At 35.2% G+C, this 26633-nt stretch overlaps 1 protein-coding gene across 9 annotated transcripts in view; it reads right to left on the bottom strand.

Moving 5' to 3' along the window:
* Window positions 1-801: 801 nt before the first annotated feature.
* ERBIN (erbb2 interacting protein) overlaps window positions 802-26633 on the bottom strand; it is a 116596-nt gene continuing 90764 nt past the window's right edge. For 5 of the 9 annotated variants that reach the window (XM_084225933.1, XM_084225932.1, XM_084225934.1 and 2 more), the window contains 11 exons: window positions 26276-26446; window positions 25398-25580; window positions 23094-23211; window positions 21187-21370; window positions 18858-20382; window positions 11162-11305; window positions 10229-10360; window positions 8398-8607; window positions 7245-7337; window positions 6586-6660; window positions 802-3947 (listed from right to left, as the gene is read on the bottom strand). In XM_084225933.1, coding sequence (XP_084082059.1) covers window positions 3840-3947; window positions 6586-6660; window positions 7245-7337; window positions 8398-8607; window positions 10229-10360; window positions 11162-11305; window positions 18858-20382; window positions 21187-21370; window positions 23094-23211; window positions 25398-25580; window positions 26276-26446 — 2943 coding nt within the window. In that variant the 3' untranslated portion in view covers window positions 802-3839. Of the gene's footprint in view, window positions 3948-6585; window positions 6661-7244; window positions 7338-8397; window positions 8608-10228; window positions 10361-11161; window positions 11306-14840; window positions 15470-18857; window positions 20383-21186; window positions 21371-23093; window positions 23212-25397; window positions 25581-26275; window positions 26447-26633 lie in introns of those variants that run through there. The other 4 variants (XM_084225936.1, XM_084225937.1, XM_084225938.1 and 1 more) reach the window with 4 other exon arrangements.

The raw sequence follows: 26633 nt of genomic DNA, 5'->3' as shown, positions 1-26633 counted from the left end.
TGCTGTGCTTTGCACTGGTAGCTACAGAGGTGTTGATAACACACCAGTTTGGTTTCTGCTGCACAGCACTGGCACAGCACCAGCACTGTCTTCCCAACCAACATTCATCAGTAGGCCAGGATTGAGGAAGATCTTGGAAGGGGACACAAATAGGCCAGCTGACCCAAACAGACCACAGGGTGGTCTTTTTCATGCCGTATCACGTCAGCTCAGATAGAAAAGCTAAGAAGAAGAAGGAGGATGAAGATGGGGCATTTGTTTTTTTACAGTGTTTGCATTCCAGAGCAACCAATGTCTGTGCTGATCCCCTGCTTCCTGGAAGTGGCTGAACATCATTTGCTGATAAGAAGTAGAAAATAAAATTATATATTTTCTCTTTGCTTGTATGTGTGTAAACTTTCTCTTTTGCTTTAGAAAACTGCCTTATTTAAACATGCAAATTGTTTCCATCTTATTTTCTCTCCTGTACAGCTAGGGAAGGGGGAATGATAGAGCAGTTTGGTGAGCACCTGGCATCAAGGCAAGGTTAACCCACCACATGGGGTTATTCACAAAAACATTACTTTGTTGTGAAGAACCCAGTCTTGCAAGGAAATCACTTAGAACAGACCCGTGGACACTGAGATGCACAGAGGCAGGAACACAAATAAGACTTTACTAATGCATATTGATTGAGTACTGAGGTTTACAAAAACTGTAGATTAATAAATAGTGTTATGGAGAATTTCCTAAAACTTAAATAAGTCAATTTCACACAGCTTTAAAGAGCATTAGTTTATTATCTATTCTCCATGTGTTACCTCAGAAACAGTCTTCTTATATACAAAAATTTGGAATGTTGAATAAATGCTGATCAATAGAAACATTACATAGCTGTTGACAAGGGAATATTTCTAAACAAAACCGAAATAATAATGAATGTTTGATTCTGTGTGTTGCTTATTGCTATGTCTGTGTTCATAGAATGCTTTCAAGTATTTACACTTTTTCTTAATTCATTCAAAAAGAAACGAAAAAAATATTTACATAATAAATACGTGGGAGACTTCATCTTTTCATTACATCAGTTGAACTGATTCTTTAATGAACTATTAAGAAGAGAAAGAATTAACACAGTTTGCATCAATTCACTGCCATGCTGAGTAACTCAGGTTGCTGATGGATTTTATTCTATTCAAAATGTAGTTTACAATGCATTCAAACTGAAAAGTGCTGATATTGTCTCTGCTCCTTTTGAATCCTGGCTGGACTAGTTCAGGAGTCCTCTTTCTCCCACTCCCCACAAAATCATCTAGTCTGACATGTTTACCTTCACACACTGACACTGACAAAACAAACATATTTCAATTCACTGAAAACTCAAACATTTAGTGAGTAAAATGAGCATAATCCATGTTTTATTAGACGATTAATTTGCTAACTGACGGAAGACAAGCTTTGGCCAAGTATTTCCACAAGAAGTACTAAACTTCTTGCTATAAATCTCTACTTATATAGTTCTACCAGCCGAACAGTTTTTTGGTAGGATTTTTCTGTGATACATAAATCTGAAAATTAAGTGACACAACAACATTTAAAACTTGTTACCATTAAAGCAAAATACAATACAGTATAATTTCTCAGTGATATATTTAAATGTACTGCAAAATGTATACAAAGTCAGTCCAAGATCAGTAAAGAATCAGTTCTGCTTTTTGGACTTTTCCCTTCTCAAAGATACAGGTTTTATAGAAGACCAAGGTCATTTAGGACTTGTCTGTATGTATCCCCATTAAAAGGCAGTGTGTGATAAAAATAACATGATTAAAAGTAATGAACACATGATGTGAACATTTTGCATTTTCAATAAAAAAATAGAAACTAAATAACAACTAAACACTGAAGCCTGCCATTATATAGCTATGTTTCTCATTCTTTAAGATTAACAGCACACAGAAAATAAGTGAATTTTATCAAAATACAGCACATTTCTGCTAATATATCAAAAAAATCACTTTCTATGCAAATATTACTGAAAATCAACTAAAAAGAATTAAAATATACAAAGAGTTGTTAAAGGGTTTCAATTAAAATTATTAGAACTATACACAGTACAATAAGCAATAGTTAACATCTTTGAAAGAAGTGCAATAATATTGGAGTTCACTTATTAAAAAAGTACTGCCTGTTTATTACTGCTAGCTACGTATAATTCCTTTCTCTTCCAGCTCATTGTTCCAAAACTAAAGGAAGCTGGTGTTTTTGCTAGCTTTATTAAAAGCATTTACTTTTTGGGTTGAAAAAAGCGCTTATACCTGTCCCAAACTACCAACTTGTACATAATTAAAAATGAACTGCAATAATTGAATATTGCTCCAATGATAGGCTAATTATTAGCCCTGATTAAAAACAGTTATCGGTCTTCTATGGCACTTTTCCCTGGTCCATAACAACCGTGTATGAATTATCACTGCAGACTATGCAGTCTCTATTCAATTACAAAGGAGAAAGATAATGTTTCTGGTAAACAAAATTAATAGAAGCATAATTGAACCTTTTATACAGTAATAAGGAACAAAGGCAGCCTGTGGTAAATCACTATTACATTAATGTAATTAGAAACCCTTTAATGACTCTGAAGTGTCTAGTTCACATTTAATGTTACCTGTAGGAACAGCCCTTTAAGAAACCTCATTACGAACTGGTGGGTTGTAAGGACACCCTCCCTTTGCTCTCCATCTCACCACAGCAATTCTCCATCACTGCTCAAAGTTTTACAAACTTGCTTTGGTTACCTAGCTCCATGCGTATGGTTTCCTTTTTGCTTAACAAGGCAATGCAGAGGCCAAACAAAATTGAGATATCTTTCATAACCTTTCCTGCATCATTTTTGTATGTTTAAATTTATATTACAGGCAACAATCTTAAAAACTGGCCATTTCAGTTTCATTTTTAAAATCTGTCAGCTTAAAATGGAGTCTTTTTTATAAAGATAAAATTATCACCATTTCCACAAAATTGGGGATTTCCATAGCAGAGAAAAATCTCTGGGCACAATTCCACAGTACAAGTTGAAAAAATAATGTATGCAAGAAAACAACTAAACATGAATCACATGTGGCAAATGAATATTCAATGACTACATTAAGAACAAATCCTGTATAATATCACAAATTTGTAGTTACAGTCTTCCTAAAAAAAACACCGTAAGCTTTTATTGCATTTTCTATTGGTAGACGTACACTCCAGAACTGAACACTTTTTCTTCTCTCCTGATTCCAGATTTAGAAAGCAGATAATTGTTTCACCTGACCTTTATTCCGTCCAACCAGCACCACCTTCCATCTACCCATTCATCTATACAATGTGCACATAGCAAAGCCAACACTTCATATCCCCGTTCGTATCTACAGAAGTGGTTCAGCGTAACATGTTAATATCTGGTGAATAAAAATAAAGGCAATAAACAGCTACAGGACAGACAGCCCTGCCATCTGTCCATTGGCTACAACTGAGGCTTCGCAAAGCCTTGCACAAAGTTTAGTAATGTGTATGAATTATCCAAAAATAAACCTACCATCTGTACAAAAAAACAACACAGGTTTGTTCTTGGAGGAGTGATCCTTAAATTGCTATAATGCTTAAAAACAAGTTTATTCACCATACGCATTTCCAAAATTATTTCCTGTATGTTCTCTACAGTGGTTTTTCCCCCTTTAACCTCAAGTTCAGTATTTCCTGTACAAATTTTGATCATAATTCTTTTTGAGTTCTTTTCATGTATAAAAATATGCAAAATATTCAGTTTCCCCATAGTCCTTCAATGAATTCTGTTGGTTTATCCCCACAATCCACGGTACTTATGAAGAAACTTCTCGCACAATGATGAGTTCCACTGCATTCTGAAAAGTCTTTAGCAACGACACTGCTTGTCCATGATCAATATTGATGAAGCTGTATCCATTAGCCTAAAAAGAAATACATAAAATTGTAAATTACAGTCTTTATTCCATGTTAGTAAAAGATATTTCATGTACATTTATTTAAGCCTGAAGGTTTCTGTATGAATGTGGAGAATAAAACAGCACAGATTACTTGGATTTGTACCCACATGCTACAAAAAACTAAATTACCATATCAGCCTTGGAAGAGTATTGCAAATAACAAAAGAAAACTGAACTTTAAGCTATTAATATCAGACATCTAATTCATCAGCTGTAATACAGCCACATGTGCTACAAATGACACATCCTGTTTTAAGTATCAGAATATTAGAAATGGCATCTGTGAAAAATTAAAACAATTGAGTCCTGTGACAAAAACATTAATTGCACTGGGAGCTATTTTTTTGTGTTAGACTCTGAGGTCATCCCCAACTTGTTTTTGTGTGTGACTCCAAACAATATTGCTACTCTTGGACAAGTTTGTCTTGGCAAACACAGACAGGCCCAACTGGCCTACAAAAGACAGGGAAAACATGGCTATGGCTCTACTTCTCAGAGTCTACCAGTGCAAGATCATGCTCAACCTGGTCAGCAAAATGTTGCAGAAGGACAAATTTGTCCATTTAAACTGCTACTGCTTCCATCTGTGCATCCCATCTTTTTCCCTGAGCTGCTCATATGGTAACAGAGAACTGGACATACTCTCTGTGCCTTAACAGTGACATTTTGAAAGTTACAGTTCTTATCCCATCACTGAACACTCGCTGTAATTAACAGCTGAATCCTTGGTTAGAAAACCAGGGATTTTCAAATCTTTGCAGAGGAAGATTTATGTAGAGTGTTCAGAGAGCAAAAGTAGCAACAACCCTTCCAAATAATAATTAGTACAGAATGTCCTAGCCTAGTTTTAAGTCTTACTTTGAATTATCTAGTCATTAGTCATGTAGTATATTTTACTAGAAATATGTATTAGACATGCATTGTAATATGCATGCCTTTTGAATGTTTTTACAGAGAAAATTGCAAAATCAAGCATAGCAAAGGCAATTTGGAAGAGATTATATAAATTTAAAAAATCCACAGAAGTCTGAGTGGCTCAAGACAGAGTGGGACTGTCATTACATCATCACTGGGACTATCACAGCTAAAAAGAATGTGCTGTTACATAAAAAAATACTCTTTGTTATGAGAAATAAAGTGCCTTCTGATTGTCTAAGAGCATGGAAACGCAACCTGTTCTTGAGCTCTTTTTCAAATTTAATTCCTTATTAAACAACATTAAAAAAAACTTCAGTAAGTAATTTGATTTGTCTGCATGGCATTTCTAAAGACAGGAATAAACCACTAGAACAGAAATTACCTTTCAGGTATGTTCCACTTTACAAATACGTAAATGTGCTAGCAGTGTTTTCAAAGTTTTAACATGCTTCCTGTTCCTGTATGTGTTGGTAACCCTGGGTGTTAGGTTATCACCATCCTAGTATCAGTAAGAGAACTAGGACCCCTCTCACCCCAGTGCGGAGAAACAAGCAGAGATTCTTTATTGTGCTCAGGAACAATCCATCTTTTAGCTGGGAACAACTTAGTCTCAGTTCAGTTCTCTTGTGTGCCTTTTGGCTTTATCTTTCATTTGAAGAATTAGGCTGAGTTTTCAATTTTGTTTTGTTTTAGAATACAGCTCACAGGATGTTGTGGTTTAATCAAGATACTAGTGGGGGTTTGGGTGTTTGTTTTTGGGCTTTTTGTTTGTTCTGTTTTTAGAAAACTGAAACGCAGCAGAGTTGGCTCCATCAACATTTTCACGACACGATGAATATTTTTAACAAGCTCTGGAATTTAAGAGTATCTAGAACAATTTTCAAATGTCCCACTAGCCCATTTTGGTTAAGAAAGTAAGGCATTATGAGTATACCGTTTATTTCCCTGACCCCTCCCCAATAGCTAACAATCTCATTCATATGAGACAACTTCAAACAAATCTGATACAGAAAAGGTCTGATAGGTACAGCCTTCCTAGAGAAAAGAAGAACACAGCTTGCAGTCCAGAAGCCATGGCTCCTGAAATGCTTGATTTGGCTGGCCAGCAGCAGATGGGCAGCCAGGAGGTGCATGCTGTGACCAGCCAGACACCAGACAGCAAAGGGGCAGCTCTGGCCAGGGCTCGGGCATGTCTGGCCTGCCAGTGGGGGAGAGGCAGCAAACGGAGAGGGATGAAACAGGAGAGTGCGACTGTGGAGAGCGGCTGTCAGGGGCAGCTGCTGGTGTTCACACAACCCATTGTTCACAACACTGCATGTGAACGACCACGAATGCAACAACTGAATGACAGTATCGCCTAATGAAATGTTCATGCTCCATCTCAAATGACATCTTTTGCCACTGTTTTTTGTCTTCAGACGTGTGGAAAATGTTCAGAATTTGAAAAAATTATCCACTGTGCTTTAGTCTGAATCACTTATTGGCATGTTAGGTGACAGAAAATGAAAAGTTTCATCCCAGAATGTATCAGGATTAGACAGCAAAGGAAAAAATCAGGAAAAGATAGGTAATCTGTCTGAAAAGTAAACATTCTGCTCTTAAGTGCAAACTGAAACCAAACCAGTATATTACATTGGCTAGTTAATTAAGTCATTACTGTAAATAATTACATTAAGTACATTACCTGAATTATTTTATCCCCTGGCTGTAACAGCTTAGATGCTGGTCCATCTGGCTGCACTCTGGTTACAAATATGCCCTTGAAAAACAGATGTGGAAATATTTTTGACAACTTATTCATGAATAACAGGGTAACATCAATCAGATGTAATTCAAAATATTTTTGCAAATTTCCATCCTAAGTAGAAGAAAACACAATACTATTCTACAGGTCTCTCTGGCTTTTAAAACTGTCTCCCTTTTCTGATGTTAAAAATCCAGAATTATCTTTAAAGGTAATTGCGATCCACCTTGGTTTAATTTGGCAGATGTATATATCAACATGAATTATCTACTACCAGAAATAGAGCTGTAGGCTAAATCACTGTCTCTTTTATAAGAGGATTCCTAATTGTATACTCCACAATTCACCATCTCAAATCTGCTGATAACTAGAACTGTTAACCACTGCAAAAACTACTCATCTGGAATAATCATCTATACTGTCATTCAACCGTGACCACCTACAACCTTGATTTTCCATACAATTTTCCAGTTCTCTCCTTTCCAGTCCTGGAATGTAGTGGTTTGGGAAATATATATACTTTCTTTTCTCCCATTGCTGAACGTGAGAAACATTACAGATCAGGAGGCTTTCAAGAAGCATTATTATAGAATACTTACATCATCTTCTGGTCTGAATGGATTTCCTCTCCCTCCAACTCCTCCTGATATACTAAATCCAAGTTCTGGATCCTTGTCAACTCTCACTCGAATCTAAGTAATTACAACCAAAGTTAGATGAATAGGCTGAAAATCTATATTCAGAGCTACTGTAATGGAATTATTAGGAATTCAGTTGAATAAAAGCTTTGAAATGAAAAAAAAAATTAAGCAGGTCAGAGAGTATTATATCTCATTATATTAATGCAGAACAAGATTGCAATATAACATCATGTATCATTGTGCCTAAGTTTTACTCCAATATCACACTTATTATAATAACAATTCACATGGGCTTTAAATTCAGAGATATTTTGATATTATGTAGGTTACTTTAATGCCCCGAGCAAATATACATGCTTATGTGAAAGAATCTGTTCTTCCTATTTCTTTGCTACCTCTAGGTAAATTTTGAAAATCAAACCTCATTCCTACTTTGACTGCAAGTTGTACATAGCACAGACTGTCCTCTTTCTCTTGCTAGAAGAGTTGAATAAAAAACTTAATTGACACAGGAAGTGGACATTCTCATTCTAGCACAGAATGAAAATGAAGTTATCAGGATTTTCTCAAAAAAAAACTCAAACAATATAGAAAGATGGCTGTCACAATGAAAGAGTCATTAAATGGTACAAGAATTTCTTATATACACATCTGTCTATCATAAACAAAACATAATTATCAGGCATGCATCAGATTGCTCCAACATTTTTATGGATTTTTGCTTACAGATACACATTTCTGCACTTGCAGGTTTTTTATCCATTTCAGATGCAAAGTACTCTAAGCTGTACTGTGATTTTGTGTTTTCTTCAGTTACTAGCTAAACAATGAAGTTGAGAGAAATAAATTTAGTTGAGAAAATAATTTTTAGCTGAGTAAAAAGATGCAAGTTAAAGTTTCTGGTGCGTTCAGTTAAAATTCTACCACATTTCTCTCAAAATGGAAGGAATGTGTGATCTGAGGGACAGAATTGCTCTGAGATTTTTTTGCTGGAGATAAATCCCTATATAGCTTCTGTCACCATCTACAGAGAAATGATAATAAATGAAAATAATGTAACAGTGTCTCTGACTGACAGATGTTGTATGTATCAGATAGATTTTACTCTTACCTCTTGCTTTGCCAACTCATGGCTTTGTCTGGGAGAGCACTGGGACTGGGTATAGGGAGGTTGGTGGGCAACTTTCAACATCAGATAATCAATTAATTGCTCTCTAGATGGATGTCTTGCGACTGATGATTGAGGAGGGAGATGATGGACTTGGCTATAGTTTGCTGGAAGCCTCTGAGGCTGGCACATTTGTCCATTTGTTAAAGGCATCTGAAAAAAAAAATATCAGGGTCATACATTTTATAAGCATCAGTCCTCAATTCTACTCTTAATTTTCAGCAACATTATTAAAACTCTTCTAGATCATGTACAATTACATCCATTTTGTTTATAGCTATCAGCTCTGACCTACTGAACAATTTGAAAAACAAAAACTTAATTTGAGTGCTAATTTATTATCACATATTATACAGCCTTTGCTTTTAGCATGTGTTTTTTTACTGAGTTTTCCCAAATATTATTTTCCAGCAGTGCAACTGATAGTATTGACACTTGATTCATGCCATTATAGTCTGCACTTTTCTTGCCAAAAATTCAGAGGTTTTGTAACAATTTCCAACAGATCATACAAAAATAGACGTTCCCACCCACCATCCCAGGCTAGCAGACTACATGCTCACCAAGCATATTATGGTGACCACTTCATAAGAAAACACCCTGAGCAAGTTACCATCCAAGCTCAAGATTTTTGTATCAAAACTGTAGTATTTCCAACAAATGTTACTCTTTGCTTAATGCATATGTAATTGATTGATAGGTATAATGATGACAAGCAGCAGTGAGGTACACAACTGTCAAGACATACAGTGCACTCCAGTCATGTCACCAGGAATGATGCTAATGTTTCGTAAGTGAAGGTGTGTTGAGATGCACAGCCTTTTTACCCCCTTGCCAATACATCTCATGCTCTTATCCACCTTAATTAGTCACTGATTCATCTGTATGATTCCAAAATTGCTATCACTCAAGTTACAGACTGGCCTGTCACCCTTATCACATTAGTTATGGGATACAAGGATATTAAAATACTCACTCAGTATTACAAGTAATATGTGTGCAAATTTCAACCTGTAACCATGCTATGTGAATGGACACGCATAAGAATATGCTCTGTTGAGTTTATGTCAGACTGATTGTGACGATAACGTGTGTATATAATACATTTTCAGATTATTTACAGATCATATGTATTTAATATACACAATTTTGCATTGCCTTTTCTGAAAACCTGAAGTACACCAGAAAAACTTTTTTTGTTGCTAGAGGCAGAGTTTATATAGGTAAAATGTATCCACAGCTGTGCAAGTTCCCAATACCCATTGTCAGTAAAATGCCACTGAAATTACTGAAGGCGTAAGAATAAAATCAGCTTCTGCTGATTAATTTACAAAAATCCATTTAGTTTCATGGTAGCAAGACCCGCTTCCAGACATGGTGCTTAGAGATGAATACAGAGTGTTTCCTACTAATTCTGGTTTATCATCACAATTTCATCACAACAGATTTCAAGTTTGTTCTTCAGAAGGTTTAATCAGTTTCATATTACTTTTCTGAATTCATCTGCCATATTCCAATTTTCCCTTGCAAGTTTGGCTGCAGATTTCTTCTTTCAAATTACCTACTGAAGAAAAATAAGAACCATCTTTCTTCATACAGTCAACTGTTTCATTGAGGATGCTGTTTCATTTATGCCAGTTTTGAAGCCTGTGTATTTTAAAGAAGCCCTAGTTCCAACTGCTATCCCAACATAAGTTTCTACTGCTAATAAAATATACAGACTTATGAATAAAAGCAAATAATGTCCTATCCATGTTTTCATCCAGATAACTACCTGTACAGCTGGTTTTTTCATGCTGTCTGGAGGAACATCTTTTAGACTAAGTGTGGCAGATGAGTAATTCTGCTGTCCCGAAATAAATACTTCGTCCTGGCATTGGTCTCCTGGAGCAGAAGCCTGGGGATGCTTTAAACAGAATGAAGTGGTAAAGATAAATGTCTTTATATAATTTAAACTTAAAAATTCTCAAAAGAAACTCAGGATAAAACAGTTTAAAGGCTTTATAATTCTTTATATTTTTTTATTGACTAGGACATTATTTATGCAGAAAATCTCACTAACCAAGACATCCACACTTAAAATACTGATGGACATATACAAATCTCACAACTGCAGAGGTGTCTTCTTATCAGCAGTAAATTAATTAACAAATCCTAGGGACTAACTATTCAAAGATTCAAGGAAAATTTCTGATGACTTTATCCTGCTCACTAGGGATGCCATACACACCACTCAGGGTGCTTATTTAAAAGCTCATTTCCTCATATTTTCTGACTATAAATTTTCTTGAACGCCTACAGTATTTTACACTACACTTTATATATTGAGAATTTCTTTTTGGGGAGGAAGACGAATAGTAAGGTTTTTGTTCAAACCTTATCAGCGTAGGTTAAATTCAGAATTGTACACTTTTGATCACAAATGTACAATGAAATCAGACAGTTCTACACATATTCAACTATTTACAAAGCCAGTTAGAGAACTCCATTTCATGACATTAAAATGAAAAACCCTGCAATAAGCTTACAACATATGAAGGTACAATATTTAATGCCTAAAAAAATAATTTCAGCATATAAATTATATTCTTTTTAATAAAGCATTGTTCATATGTAAAAGGATAACTCAATGTATCAATTTAAGGACCCCCTTACAGTTTATTCTTTCCCCCTCTATATATTGCAATAGCCTCCTGTAGGTACTCACTCGAACAATGTGCACACCAGAACCTCTTCCGTCTGCAACACTCAAGGCAACACTACCCTGGCTGCCATGCAGATCCCTAGAGCTGCCATAGTGAAAGTTGCTAACTGCACCATAATTGGAATTAAAGGACCGAGACAGCATGCTCTGAATAAAGAGGGGACAGATTTAACACAGAGATTAGTGCAGCATGCATAAACCACAAGACATGTTATACATGTAATACAAACATATTCCATTGTCATGCAAGATAAAACCATGCAAGAACAGTACCACTGTGATATATAAACACAACTCAGTGACCCTATTTAACTTTATTTACTGTAAATCAGCATGCAATCAGCAGTTCACATGCAGAATTACATGTAAATAAAGTAACTGAAATATTCACATGTCTGAAAAAAACAACAAATGTGCTTATCAAAATTTTCAGGTTTTCATTTTATTTGCAACATAACAAGTATGTTATAGGAAGATAAGCTGTAAAGTAAAACACCTGTGGAAATTATCTAATTACCCCTTACTATTTTCTCATCCCCCATCACCACTACTAGTAAAGTACAAATAAAAATTTAGACAGAGATTTGACTGACTGAATTTTCTTGCTATAACCACGCGGATAATATCCAGTGCATTCCAGTAATACTTCACTCAAGAATTTAAACAAGCCTCATTTAAAGGAAGAGGTGTGAACAAAACTGAGACTACCCCTGTGCTACTGTAGGCAATCAAAGAGGTAACGTGACCTCAAGGACAGATGTGACAGTGGTTGGAGTTTGAGCTTCATTAGCCTGCAAACCTGACCCCTGCAATACTAGCAAGGACAACAAAATGAAAGCAAGAGACATTACCATCTTGCCACCACGGTCTTTTGTAGCTGTAAGAACAAAACGAAATGAAAAGACAGGGCAAAAGAAGAAATAAAAAATCTTCCATGGGCCATCTGATAAATAAAAACAAAGCTATCTTGAAAATGTGACAACCCCATGAAAAAAATACTATTGTAGAAAAAAGATACACCACAAACCCAGCAAATTCAAAAGCTGTTTTCTGTAAAGCTTTTAATTTTTCTGAGTTAAAGAAAGGAGTGTTCAAAATAGGTATAATTGACTAAGATACTGTAACAATTCCTACATGTATAAACACATTTTGGCATTTGCCTGTTGATTATGTATACTAATATGATTCTGAAAATAGTCACTAGTCCTTAGGCAAACATCTGGTCTTTTGTCCTAGCTTCATCTTGTAGAACTAAAACTAGTTTAATAATCAAAGCCATATGCCTCTGCATACTCATATTCCCCAGATGCTCTGGTAGCACAGTCATTGGAAACTCCCTCGAAAAACTGTCTTTACTGACAATACTGGTTTTATCTTGGCTGAAGCTCTTGGATAACCTCTGCCTCAGTGACATAGTAAGCATTCTTCGTGTTTCTCTTTTACACCTTCCCTGTTCTCTAGCCAGTGGATTTTTCGAGCTTCCAAGAAAGTCTGCAGATGTTTTCCCTTTCTTGGGAGAGGAAGACTGTTCTTAGCATTTAAATCTACATTCACTAAACACTCAATCTGAGCTTACTGCTCCTCTAAGTTTTAGGTTAAACACCCAGGCAAAAAAGCCAAAGTCAATTTTCCTTAGCTTCCTAGTGCCTCAAACCATCTTCTTACTATTCTTCTCATAACAGTGTCTGTAATTAACCATGTGGTCTTCTTGCCCCACAACTACAGGCAATTCCTTGAAGTATCCTTACAGGAAGCTCTCAGAGGCTCCTATATCTCTCCATCCTCTGTAAGTGGCAAAAAGACTGATAAAAATAGAAATAATGCATGGTGGGACTAAAGAGTGCTCTCTTCAAAGTGTCTCTAGCTGACTATCGTACTGCAAAGACCCCTAGATCCACTGGGTTCATTCTCAGAGAGAGCCAAACAGCCAATAAATAGCAACTATCTGTGCGACAAGAGAGATAAGTAACAATGCAAATTTGGATTTAAAATCTAAGATAGATCTGCAAAAGAGAGGGAGAACATTCCTAAAATTTACAGAGGTATGAACATCAGGAACTGAGATTTCAGTTAAGTGAGTTTCAAGGTGACTACATAATCTGAGAAGTATGAACTCTCAAGGGTTTATAACATTTTCTTTCTTGAAAGAGACTTTTTTCTAAAAGTACAAGAAATCATTATGCAGTTGGTGTAGGGAAGAGTTGGGAACACTGCAAACACTGTTACTCTCCTTTTCTACATGAGCACAGCACCTCAACACTAAATTAGAAGAAACCCAGAAGCTGGACTAACAGTACAAAATAAATACTATTTAAAATGGTCATATAAGAAAGTTTTAGCTTAACACAAGAAAAGATTCCTAGGGACAAAACAAGAGTATTTGTCCTCTACCTGTTTGAGCTGGGAAGAGAGAAACTAATGCATCTGGAGTGTGAACAGCATTCCTGTTAATTTTGTTTCTCAATATGAGAATGATGGTGTATATTTCTGAGAAAAATTCCTGAAGACTGCTGCACCAGAGAACACATCTTCTGAAATCTAAATATGCAAATGCCACTAACTGCCCTGATTTTCACTACAAATTATTAAAAACTGAATCTGGAATAAATGCATGATCTAAATTTCACACTAAGTATGACTGTTAATTCTAAATACCAGCTCCATTATTTACCTGGCTTGCTACTATGTCTTAAGGCATAATGGCCTGCAAAATATTAATTCAACTATTTGAAGCCTGAGAAGAATTACTTCAGTTACTCTGAACTGATACACACTAAGAAATAAACATGTCATGTTTCAGCATACTTTTTACTATATATTTAATGATTTATATATATATAACGTAATAGATTTAAATTACATTTATATTTATATTTCATTGAATATATTTTTACTAGAAAGCAGTTATTTAGCCATCAATAGTCCATATTAGGAACTACAACACATCAAGCAAAAATAGCTATGTACAAAATAATAATCAGTATGTTCATCATAATAATTCCAATTTGTAGTCAAATTAGTCTCTAATGGAATCAGTTTAGATGCAGGCTAGTAGCATAATTCTGGGGTTTACTTGTATTTTTTTAGATTATACAAGCTGGAATGTGTTATCTTTTTTGCAGCTTGCAAAAGAACTAACGTTTCAGACTCCAAAAGTGTGTGATTTGGGAATTGAAATGCCTTAATGCATTTACTTAGGTGCAAGCAAAAAAGTAGTGGAATTTATTTAGAAGAATTTATAGGAGAAAAATATTGTAATTTTTATAGGCGAATTATATTGTAATTATTAGGAGAATAATATTGTAATTTTAAGACTGTTTGGAGTCTGTCATGGCAAGCCATGACATTTGGGCATTGAAGAGGAACTAATAGTTTCAATATCTGCAGAGAACAATACTCTACATTCTATTTATCTTGAAACAGCCTAAACTGGTAACTTAACTGCTAAGCCTTAGTCTTTTTTATTTATTGATTTATTTAACATTACCTAGAATCAACTGCAGGGTAAAGGTGGACATAGGTCATCCTTTGAGACAATATTAAGTGTCTAGAAATCCCCTCAGTTTTCATTCCCACTATCCACATAACAGACTCTTCCTATTGAAGAGTTACATATGGAAAAACTACACCTAATTTAAATTCCACGTCAGAAAATGTTTGCAGATTGGGAACTTTTGCTGTTTACATACCAAATGCACAAGAATTTTATTCCTTTTAAAGCATGGTGGTTTGACTTCTGAACTCCACAAAATATCATTATAACACAATGATGGTTCAGATGTCCATTCAAAAAGAAAAAAATAGTAAATATAACTAAAATAAAAATGTAAAACTAACAAGTACTAAAGAAATAATACTCCTGTAATTTATTAGGATATGAAACTATGTAAAAATATTCTTCAGGTTATGATCTTATGAACACTTCAGTGTTTTATGTATGCACAGACCCACTGAAGTCACTGTCCTTGACACACCGAAGCAAGTTTAACTAGGAAGAAAATCTGAGGTCATATCAATTGAAATATTTTTGCATGTTAACTATGTGGCATTAAAAATATGTTGAAGAAAAAGTTTCAAACTTTAATTAAAACTGCAATTCCACATCAGTACTGAAACAATTACACATTTTTCTTTTAATAAGGCACTCTAAGAAAAAAAAGTAGGAATTAAACTATATCCCTCCTCTGAATGCATTTTAGACAATCTGTAGATTAGGTAAGTAGTAGATAAAGTAGATGAAAAACACAGGACTTAATTTCAGGTGAAATTAGAATTGAAAGCAAACACACATCTAATGAACTCCCATGAGATCTGCAACAAAAAAAGGAAAATATACATATGCAAGGGAAGGACAATCAAACTCAGTAACTAATTTTGTATTCTCAGCAAGGTCAAGTACTCATATTTGCAGGTAACAGTTGCAGATACTTTTTACAGCAATTTATGGATGAGAAATTCCTCTACCACAAATGTGTGATACTAGTCTTTTTACACAGGTGGAATTTTAGCTTCATTTCCTTAATAAAAGCCAACAGGAGTAATAAAAGAGTCTATTGTAACATACTAAGTAGTAAAATGGGTAAGTCACACTCAAAAAAGAAAATATGCTGAAAAATATTATTGCTTTTGAAACTCTGCACTAAATTTTTTAAGTTGGGGTAGGGCTGAATTGACTGCATGCTTTCCAACATGTTATGTATGTAACCACTAGAGAGCAGTTTGATATTTAAATAAGCTCCTGTATCTCCCAATAAAATATGCTTTGCATCAGGTAAGCAAATTGTTTCTTCTAATATATGCAGATTTTCTATTTACAAATGGTCTCATGAACTATTTTCACCTTCATTCACTCAGATGGATAATTTTAGTTATTCATTTCACAGAAACACACAGTGTTCTGAGTGTGAAGGGACACAGAAGGATCATCAAGTCCAACTCCTAAATGAATGGCCCATACCATGACCCTTACAGGTTATTAAAGGTATTACAAATGCTAGCTATTTGGCTGGAACCCATTGTTAATAATTTTTGCTAGACTTAAAACTAGTTTGCATCTTTGCTTAAGCAAACTCCTAAAAGTTCTTCCCACCTATCTCAGGTAAAAAGAGCTAATAAACAACTAGTTTCTCCAGTTTGTCCAACAAGCAGACACTGTTGGACAAATTTAAGTGGGTTCACTCCTCTCTCTCTTCAGTTACTAAATGTTATAAAAATACAATTAACATGTCTTTCAAGTGCTTAGGAAAAGAAAATAAAACAACCAAACAAAACAACAACCAACAAAACCAATCCCCAAAAGCCCGCCACATTTTCCTTCCTAATAAGCATTTCTACCTGTAAGGATACAAATGATAAACATGATTAAATTCAATAACAGTAGAGTCACAGCAAAAGTATTACTATTAATCTATGCTGGTCAAGAAAATAGGTATTAGATATTCATCACAATGCTTAATTTTGAATTTGTAATTTTTTCAGTGTTGCATCTTATGTTAAAAAAAAAGTGCCATTTTAAATCCATGAAAACTTTGTCATAGTTGTTTCCAATAAACGTTCCTTAAGCAAGCTCTGTAACTGAACTTGTTCCTTAAATGAGTTCTGTTAATTATTGGATTTTTTTTCAGATTTCAAAGCATTTCAGAAATCTGCTTTATAGATAAAGCACCCTCACCACTTGGCTAATTTTTAATTACAAACAGAAATACCAAAGCCATTATTTAAAAAGAACTAAGAAATATTCAGTTGATTGCTAGAATTTCCCTATTATCATATCTGCCAGCTGCCATACAGGATCGTATCTACATTTTTCACAATTCAGATTTTTCTTTTTAAGTTGGTTATATCCTAAAGAATATAGAGAAGACAATTCAGTATACACATTCACTCTAAACCCTTAAATAAGTCTCAGATTGTTAAGACTACTTTAAAAAACTTCAAGGCCAAAACAAAAGAAACATAAAAAACAGACTTAAATGTTCTGTTAAATTAAATGCACAGCTAAAATCTTAAGAGCAGTTATTTTTCCTACTAGACATCAGTCTAGTAGGAAAAATTAAAGTTTACATATAAAGCATAATGAAAAGTATTGTCAGATATAAACGGAATCAAGTCAGGCAGTCAACGCCATTTAAGTAAAGGTGACTACACTGCTGCAGACCCAAACAGATATCACTGCTGCATTAAAAACTGATCCTAACATACCAATGAACAAGCTATAAACAACTGCATTATCAGGGCACTGCAGCTCTGCTTCCCTTTGTACTCAAGGATTGCTGGTATTTTTGCTTCTCTTGTCACTTTATGTAAGATTTGATACATCCATCCAGGAGAATGGAAAATGAGGGAATGCGCATTTTATTTGAGTTGGAACATGGTGAGACTAGTGACCCTCTTGTGGGACAATGGGTCCCCATATGACAGCACAGTACTACCCTAAGACACTTCCTGTTGCACATGACGACCTGGATCAGAAGAATAAGTACAGCTTATGTGCAGGTGTCTATAAAAAAATGAAACCCATCCCCTTCTGTCACCAGAATTTATGCAATTTGAAAGAAAAAATCCAACCCAAAAAACGCCCCAAAAAACCAAAAAGCAAACCCCTCCCTCCAAATACTGGGATTTCTGAAGAAAAATAATAGTTAAAAGTAATTTCTCCAACTATCTCTAATTAAATTTCTCTAGCCATCACAGATATTCAAGTAGTTACCATAATAATTACAAAGCAAACTATGTTCTTAGAAAAGAAACTAAAAAACAAAATCCATCTAACAGGCACAATCAAAATGTCATTTGGATAGTTAATTCCCTTCCAAAGAAACATGATCTGGCTAAATGACTTTCAAGCCATTTTTAGTGATGATATTTTCAACTGGGTTAGCAGGACAGCACAGATTACACTCTTCCAGGCTCTACTCAAATTCTTTGAAGATACATAATTGTTCAGCTCTACTTATCAGCTGAAATTCTTGATGGCATTTACAGTACATAAAGAATCCTGTTCATCATCTCTACTTATATCAAAACCTACTGTGATTTTTCTGAAATGAACAAGATTTTAAAGTGTTCTCATCTCACAGCAAGCAATAAATATTCATTCAACAATCTGTCAGATACCCAACTTCAAAAGATAACTGGCTTGAAGGCAAATACATGATAATTATGGCTTTTGAATTCCTCAGCAACTAAAGCTGCAGAGCCATACTTCTAAATAGATTTTACTGATTTTCTTTTTCCATGTTCTTAAAGAGAAGAAATAGGGTGAAAAAAAGGCAGAACAGAAAGATCAAGAAGTCTAAGGGAATATTTTAGTAAATTGTGAATACAAATCTACAATAAAATTTATCTTAAAAATTACCTTAAAAGAGCTGGCTTTGCAGTCCAGCATGTCTGTATGACATTATTTAATGTATTCAAAAGTAATCTAGCTAAGCTGGCAAGTATGATGTTAAAAAAAAAAACAGCACCTTTCTTTTTTTCTTTGGGGGAAAAGATGTTTTTTTCCTTTGAGGGAAGAATTAATTTAGTTCAGTCTACCATCTGAGTGTTTCTCAGATATTCATCACAAACACATCCTTTTTAAAGCAAGATTAGAATTAGATTTTCACTAGTAATTAAAAGCTGTTCAAAACAGAGTGTTTACCTTATTCCATATCTAGGTAACAGAAAAGTATAAAAAAATTATTATGATTGTTTTTACCTTTTCTAGCTTTTTAGCCTCAATATGTCGCAGCACCTGTTCCCTCCAGTCATGAGGGACTTTAGTTTTTCCTGCAGGGTCTAATAACGAGTGCTCGGAGTTAACCCTTGGGTTTGATCTCTTGGAGGGGCTAGTCCGCGAGTAATTGAAGTCACTGACTGACATAGTTCTTTCTGGTATTTCGCTGACCGACGGCCGTGCGCTCTGCGGCCGGGCCACGTTGGGACCATCGATGCTGTATGTCCGGGCAGAGAGAGGCCTCTGCTGTCCCGACATTACCGTAGCTGCAGCTCTTCCCATTGAATGCAAATCTCTGTATGTTAAGTAGTCCCCCTCAGGAACTTGGGCTCGTCTTGAAGGTCCACTATCCCCAATATTTATGGAAGCTGTAGAAGATACACTGCTCTGTCTTTGAAGAGTGTGCCTGGTTGCTCCTGGGAGCAGTCTGTCACCTGGTGGAACAGCCCACAGATCTGCGTGTCTCCCAGCCATCCGCTGGTGAGTGTTGTACACAGCACTCGCCCGGACATTGTTATGATTGGAAAAATTCATGTTGCCAGAATGCTTTACATAACTTGGAGTTTCTGTACTGTCAGATCTAAGCAGACGTGAAGGAGGTAAAGTGCCTGGTTCTACTTGGGTGTTTTGTTTCTGGGGCCACAAGGCATCTTTTGCTGCTGCACTGCTGCTGTACTGAATATTATATTGGGGAGCACAGAGCATCTGTGCACCGCCTGTCACTGATCCCCTCACTACATTAGCACCTTCAGGATTGTGATTTGAGTCAAACTTGAACACCGTTTTTGTAGAAGATACTAAATCAGATGATGACGATGACCCAGGAAAAACCTGTAAAGGCTGATCATAGAGAAGAGTAGCAGATTTACTTCGGACAATGTTTTTTCCATCTGCAGTATCTGATCCTGGTTTTACCGCTGAGTTTGGTTGTTGAGATCCATTCTCATTTACAGTATCATAGATTTTCAACCCACCACTCTCCATACTTGTGATGCTGTGAGATTTCATCACAGGACCGCTTCTCTGTGGGGACAAATCTTCAGTGCTTCTAGAAACAGACAGCTCAGCAGAATCCCCATCAACTGTAGTGCTTTTTGCAAGTTTTTCTTTACTGGGAGACTGTACTGTTTCCTCAGCAAGTCCATTTACTTTATTTACACAATATTTATTTTCATTTTCCAAGTGCTCACTTTCTTCTTTTGCGTTGTCATTCAAAAAGCCCATTACTGAAACCATTTTCTGTGTTTCTAACTTTTCTACAGGAACAGGCACTGCCTCTTCACTAACAAGTTTATTGATGTTCATGTTTATTTGGTCTAATTTGTGAGACTCCTCCATAGGAGTGCTTAGATCAACGCCTTTTCCTATCAGGCCTAATCTTTCCTCAATGCTCAATTCATATTCAGACAAATTTGTAACCTTCTCCTGCACATTTAGTTTTTCTTCTACAGTTATATTCAATTCTCCTCCATTTTGCAAGAGATTATTCAAATTTTCATCTTCTCGCCTGGAAGGAAAAAGATGGCTCTTAAGAAATTCTCCTAAGAATGAATGCATTTCTCTAAGTATCATTTTAGAAAAAAATTACCATTAATATGTAACCATGCAGTGCATACCAAACAGGACAAAGAAACACATTTATGATTTGCTATCTTATATCGAAGAAATATGTTATAGAAAGAGTTCATTTGGGCAATGTTTTTACATCACGTGGTTTCAGAAGTTTGTTTAAACTCAACAAGAATAATTAAAAACAGTTCAAAAGTGTCAAGAAGTACACTTCTTGACAAGTGATAATAACTTACTTTTAAATTAATTTCTTTTAGTTTCCATTTTGGACAACTTTCCTGTTTGTATTAGCAGTTTTTATGAAAAATGGCACTTTTAAACTAAAACTCCTAGAAGAGTAACAACCTGTAATTCCAATCTTTGCAAGTTTTTAAGAACCTTTAATAGTCATGTTAGCAATCAAATTGATTTTTAAAATTAAGCAAATAAAAACACGGAGCTTTTAAAATGGCACACGGATGTATTTTGTAGGGAAAAAAACTTAAAAACATAAAATTATTACACCCTATTATTAACAGAAATGAGAACCATGTATTGTGTACTACAGCTAGTCTCTGAATGTTTTCATTTTTTTGAGAACTTTATTAACATGAAAAAACATTATTAACCCTATTATAAAACACTGAAATTTTAAATATTTAATGAATGATAAATGAATGAATTAAAGGAAGGAACACCATATAAAATATTAAGTAACATTTTTCTAATGTATCTTCTTAGTGGTCCACAATATCTTACAAACCTGATTTTGGATAGAACAGCAGCATGTGTTTCTTTGTCAGGAGAACAGAGAGAAATATCTTGGCTACTGTCAGTATTTAAGGAAACAGAATCTGACATTCGAGAAGGAGAGGAACAGTTGCTGTTATTCTGATTACTATTGTGGGTAGCTTCATCTGATAAGGAATCAGTATCTTTTGAATCATCTGAAATAAAAATTTGCCAATTTAGTTAGACACACAGATTTTATTAATAACCATTTCATATGTGTATGTATAGTATTTAGAAACTGTCTATTGTTTTTCAGTAATTCTTACTACCAGAAACTAAAATGTAAGCTAACACCTTAGCAAAGTTCATTTAAACTTACAAAATACTGTTGTTAATAGTTCCTATCTTTTAAAATATTTGGCCTTATGTAAACAGCCCTTATCTGCTAATTAAAACTAAATTCTTGCTTTATTCCCATTTCCTTTGTCATACACAAGTGCTATATTACTGAATACTTCCTTAAAATATCTATCAAATGATACTTCTGTTGTCATACTTAGTTATCATACTATAAGGATTTCAGAATTGCCTATTACATGAGTCTCTTGGCTTCTAAGAAAACGAAGCACACTGCTTCACATGCAGGATTTGAAAGGGTACACTGTTCCTGATTTTGATTATTTTATCATTATTAAAGCTATTGACTAGACCAAGTACTCTGGAACTATCTAGATCACTGGATGAGATCTGTAAAGCTTTTTAATAAAGTAAAAAAAGCAGCAATGAAAAATGTTCTTCTGCAGATTTTGAATTGAATGCATTCCCATGCTTTGCAGATCCCTTAGGACAACATTTTCAGAGTAATTTACCCCTGTGCACATTGATTCTTGCATAATGTATGCATACTTACATACTACATCCGTATAAAAATAATTTCTCTGGGGGAATTCAAGGCAGCCGTGATTCTGACATGAGTGTAGAAACAAATACATTTAAATTTTTGCTTCAAGCCAGTTACAGATGCCAAACGCATACATTTTGTGGAACTAATGTCTGTCTTCAGAGACAAGAAAGAAGTTTTGACCTGGTACTTAAGTCAGACAAAAAATCCAAGGAGAGCATTGGTAAACATCCACCTTTTCATCTGTATGTGATCCTCAGCAGACTTCCTGCTTCCACCATGGGGTTCTCCTCATCAAATCTCACCTTTTTACATCTAATGTCCAGAAAAGCTTTTTGTCCTGGAAGTACTGGACTTGGATATCATATGAAGCAAAATATTATTCGCTATCCTCTTTCTATATCATGTTTTCTCTGAATCTTACGTCACTTCTTAGTCCTAAGGAAATTATTACCCAGACCAAATTTATATTTCAGAGAATATAAAATTTAGTTATAAAAAACAGATTCAGAATTTTCATGCTAGAGGAGCAAAGAAAAATAAAAGAGTAAAATAACTCTGGAGAAAGAGTTTTCACAAGAAAGGATTACTCTTAAACCTTAGGAAGAGAGCACTGTAGAGAAATTTAAATAAGTGATACTGCTGCCTATAACAGCAGTTATAGCAGCTGCCTATCTCAGCAAGAATTCACAAAATCTGGGTGAAGGGGGAGTTACTAATATAAATACCACTTTCTGTAATCCTTTTCTTAAGTTACATCAAGATTATGCTCAAGCTCCAAACCCCCCAAAACTTTCTTCTCTTCCTCTCTGATTTAAACTGACAAGAATCAAGAAAAATAAGGTATCAACACAGATTTCTCTAGCATGCACTCCAGTATATGCAGTTTTTTCCCACTTTCATTGCTTAACTAGGAAAATCTTTATTTTAAAACATACAAATTAAGCCTACTTAATTTAATTTGAAAAAATAGCCACTTTGAGTCAAGAAATTATTGAAATCACAAAACACTTCCAATGCTTTTTATGGTTTGTTACCTTTTTTGCTGTTGCTTAGGGCTACCACTTTTGGTTGGTTTATGGAGGTTTCTATCAGTGGTGGTCGCATTTCTGCCATTTTCATCTCTTCATCAGAGGAGAGTTCTTCTGATTCCTGCTAAAGGAAAAACAGCTTTAGGGTGTCCATTTTGAAGAGCAGTTCAAAGGTAAGTAAATGCTGTCTAAACTATCACCCACTAAACAATAAAGGGGTAAAAAGATAAGTGAGCCACATAACATAGGCAAAGCAAAACAACTTTGTAGTGCATCTGTAGTGCAAGTCAACTGAACTATCTTTAAGAAGCAGCACTTGCAGACTTGCATTGTCACTGCTGAACTCTGTGGAATGACATTCAGACAGGTAACTAACTGCAAAAAACTTATTGGAGCAAGCAGATGAAGCCTTCATTCTATCACTGGAGAGAGCATCCAGTGGAGTCCAAGTCACAAAGTGATCAGTGAACCAGCAAACATGCAGACTGAGCAGCTGGTATTGGTTTTGAAGAAAAGAGCTCAAACTGAAACAGCTATAAAGTAGCCATGATCAAGGCAATCCTAGGAATGGAGACGTAGACTGTGAGAAAAAACTGAAGGAGCTTGGCTTGCCTAGTCTATCTAACAGAAACAGATTAAAGGTAGCTTGCTAGGGCTAAATTCCAAAAGGAAAAAGTCATTTAACTTCAAGAGCAATGGCAGAGAAAAGCAATACTGAATACATTTAAGCTAGTAACCACTAGTTCTGAACCAAAAGAGACAAATCAATGCACTTATGAGAGAGATTAATAGACAAAGCTGCTGCAAGAGCTGCCATGCAACTAATTCAGTTCCTACTGCAGCCCTCTTTCTGAAGATAAATATTCATTTATCTTCAAAACTCAATGGTTTTCAGTAATATTTTGAAGAAGCAAATCCCCAGAAAACCTTTCCTCAAAGCAGAAATTTCTTTCTAGAAAGCATTTTCCTGCTACAAAATCTATGTTGCAAATTGCAAAGAAAGTCTGCCAATATTCACTTTTTCTTACTGTTTTGGAACATTTAATGCATGGAACCTATTGGAGCACTTTCCCATGATACCAATTACCTGGTCAGTTCTTAAGTCTGCATAAAGGACAAACTTGACTGAAACGTAACAAACAAGCTATGACAGTCCTAATTAGAAATAAAAAATAAAAATCCATCGGCTTTTCTCTACAACCCAAATAACCAACCTGTTCACTGCATCTACCACATGCCCTTCCTCTTGGATGTGACATACAAGGGTAATCGATGCTGAAATGAAAAGCTTACACACAGGCAACATTCTGGATCTATCTGGATCCTGAAACAGCATTACCAGCAGGAAATAAGGAAATACAGGGAAACAAAGATGTCACTGTACCTGACTTGTGTACTTACTACAGCTACAAAGAATTACTGTCACTATCATTAGGCAACTATCATGAACTTTCAAAATCACATTTTCAAATGAAAGAAAAAATGTCAATACCAGTATTTTCAAAAAGAATGTAGAAGCACGAACATACTAGTGGGGAAGTAGCCAGTGACAACCACAACTGCCTGTCACTCAAGTCTTTTCACTGTATGATATAGGCACATTCCACAGCTTACACAACACAGGCAAAAAAAAAAATCACTGGTGAAAAAAGTTTTATTTTATAGGTTGTGACTGGGAACTGATTGAATGACAGCTTCCAAAATTTGTCATAAATCTCAAGCTTTCTAAATAAATAAATACATAGTGTTTGACAGAGAGGTGCACAGTTCAGAAGTTTAAAATCCTTCTCTGTAAGAGGTAAGTATATTCCAAGTAATACAGCTGTCAGGAATAGACAGCTTACTAGTAAATACAGAGGAATAAATATTTTTAAAACCACTTTCTACATTTCATTTGAAATGCACGTGTATAACAACTTGGATACAGAAACATTTTATTGCTACCACTGATCCTGATTTCAGCAACAATTAAAAGTGATTATTAAATGAAGTACTGACAGTCAAACAACTGGAGAATTCCACAAAAGTATGAGTTTTTTCATGGTGTATATCAATCTTTAACTGAGTTTGTATTATCTTTTCTTTAATTTAATGCATCTTTTATTATGAACTTTTTATTAGCTGTTTCAACTTTTACTTAAAAAATCTGAAGCAAAAAAAGTACTGTATTGAAAACCATCTGAATTTACAACATTTATGGAGGGCAATTTTCTTCTATTGTCAACAGAAATTTTCATCTCCCAGAAGAACAAATTCAATACAACACCAGCACAATTTCTGACTGCTATAATGCTCATTGCAATGCCATACCTCAAGCATGTCCTCATGGTTGACAGTTGTTTTCGTGTTCTGCAAGATTTTAACAAGTGCAGTCATCTGTGAATTTGCAGTGCTGTGCTCAGCTTCTGGTTCACTAGGCTTCTGCAGAGAGCTTCCTGCTGAATATTGCTTTCTCTCATCGGCTTTGTTCTTTATTGAACCAATTTCAGAGGTCTACAAAATAAAGAGTATTAGCAAAGAAAGCATCCTGAAACATTTTTAATGACATATAGATCCAGCATTATATATTCTGGGAAAACATGGAATGGAAAAATCTGAGCTCTGAAATTATAAAGAACAGAATGCATCAGGTATGAAATGCTAAGAAAACACAATAGATAACTAAGCTACAGTCCCTACCCTATGTCAATCAGTCTGACTTTTATCCTTATGGTGTCAATATGTACCATTATATTTCCAGTCATATGAAAAAGAAAAAAATCAAACAGGCCAATGCCAGCAATGATTCAATGTGAGCACCAAAAAGTAGTCCTATCTTCTATCATGCTGCATCAAGCTCTTAGAGACTTGGGAAATTTTTGCCAGTCTGCTATTACTGCTTGTTACCACACATAGCTTTCAGTCATGAGCAGTAAAAGCCTTTGAGATTATCCAAATTTCATTGTGAAATCTGACAGATGAAAGAGGAGCAGAGGATGACAAAGATGCCATCCTCCAGAAACCAAAGAAGGCAGCTCCTTAACACATCCACAGTTCTCTTTAGGTGGCGGAGTGGTAAACTGGTTCTGCAATCTAACAATTTTTCTTGCTAAAGCATCAGAGGGGAGGGAAAAGAGAATTAAAAGGAATCAATGACACTTTAGTCTTTGGAATTTTTTGCAAAACCAGAAGATAATGTTATTTCTAACCTTTACCCCCACATCTTTTACAGAAACTGTCTGGACTTCTCGTTTTGACTCCTTGGCATTATCTTCAGTCGATTCTTCATCCTTTAGTCTATGTACAATTGTCTGGACTGTTTTGACCATATTCTTAAGTTCATCAGGATAAGGAGTTGGGTATCTCTTCAGATTGCCCTCCTGTGTAACAAAAGGCAATAAGGTTCTACACTTATTTAAATGTCAGAACTAAAACATAGGCTTTAAAACAATTAATTAATTAGGCCTCACCATGAATACTCTAGAATCTCCACCTTGATATTCAAGTCTGTTGGCACTGAGGCAGACATAAGCTAATACAACCAGGCAAGATTACGAATCACTTTCA

This window comes from Fringilla coelebs (genome assembly GCF_963513975.1).
Source record: "Fringilla coelebs genome assembly, chromosome: Z".
Lineage (NCBI taxonomy): Eukaryota > Metazoa > Chordata > Aves > Passeriformes > Fringillidae > Fringilla > Fringilla coelebs.
The sequence above is the reverse complement of the archived record's forward strand: the minus strand, read 5'-3'. Positions and strand labels throughout refer to the sequence as shown.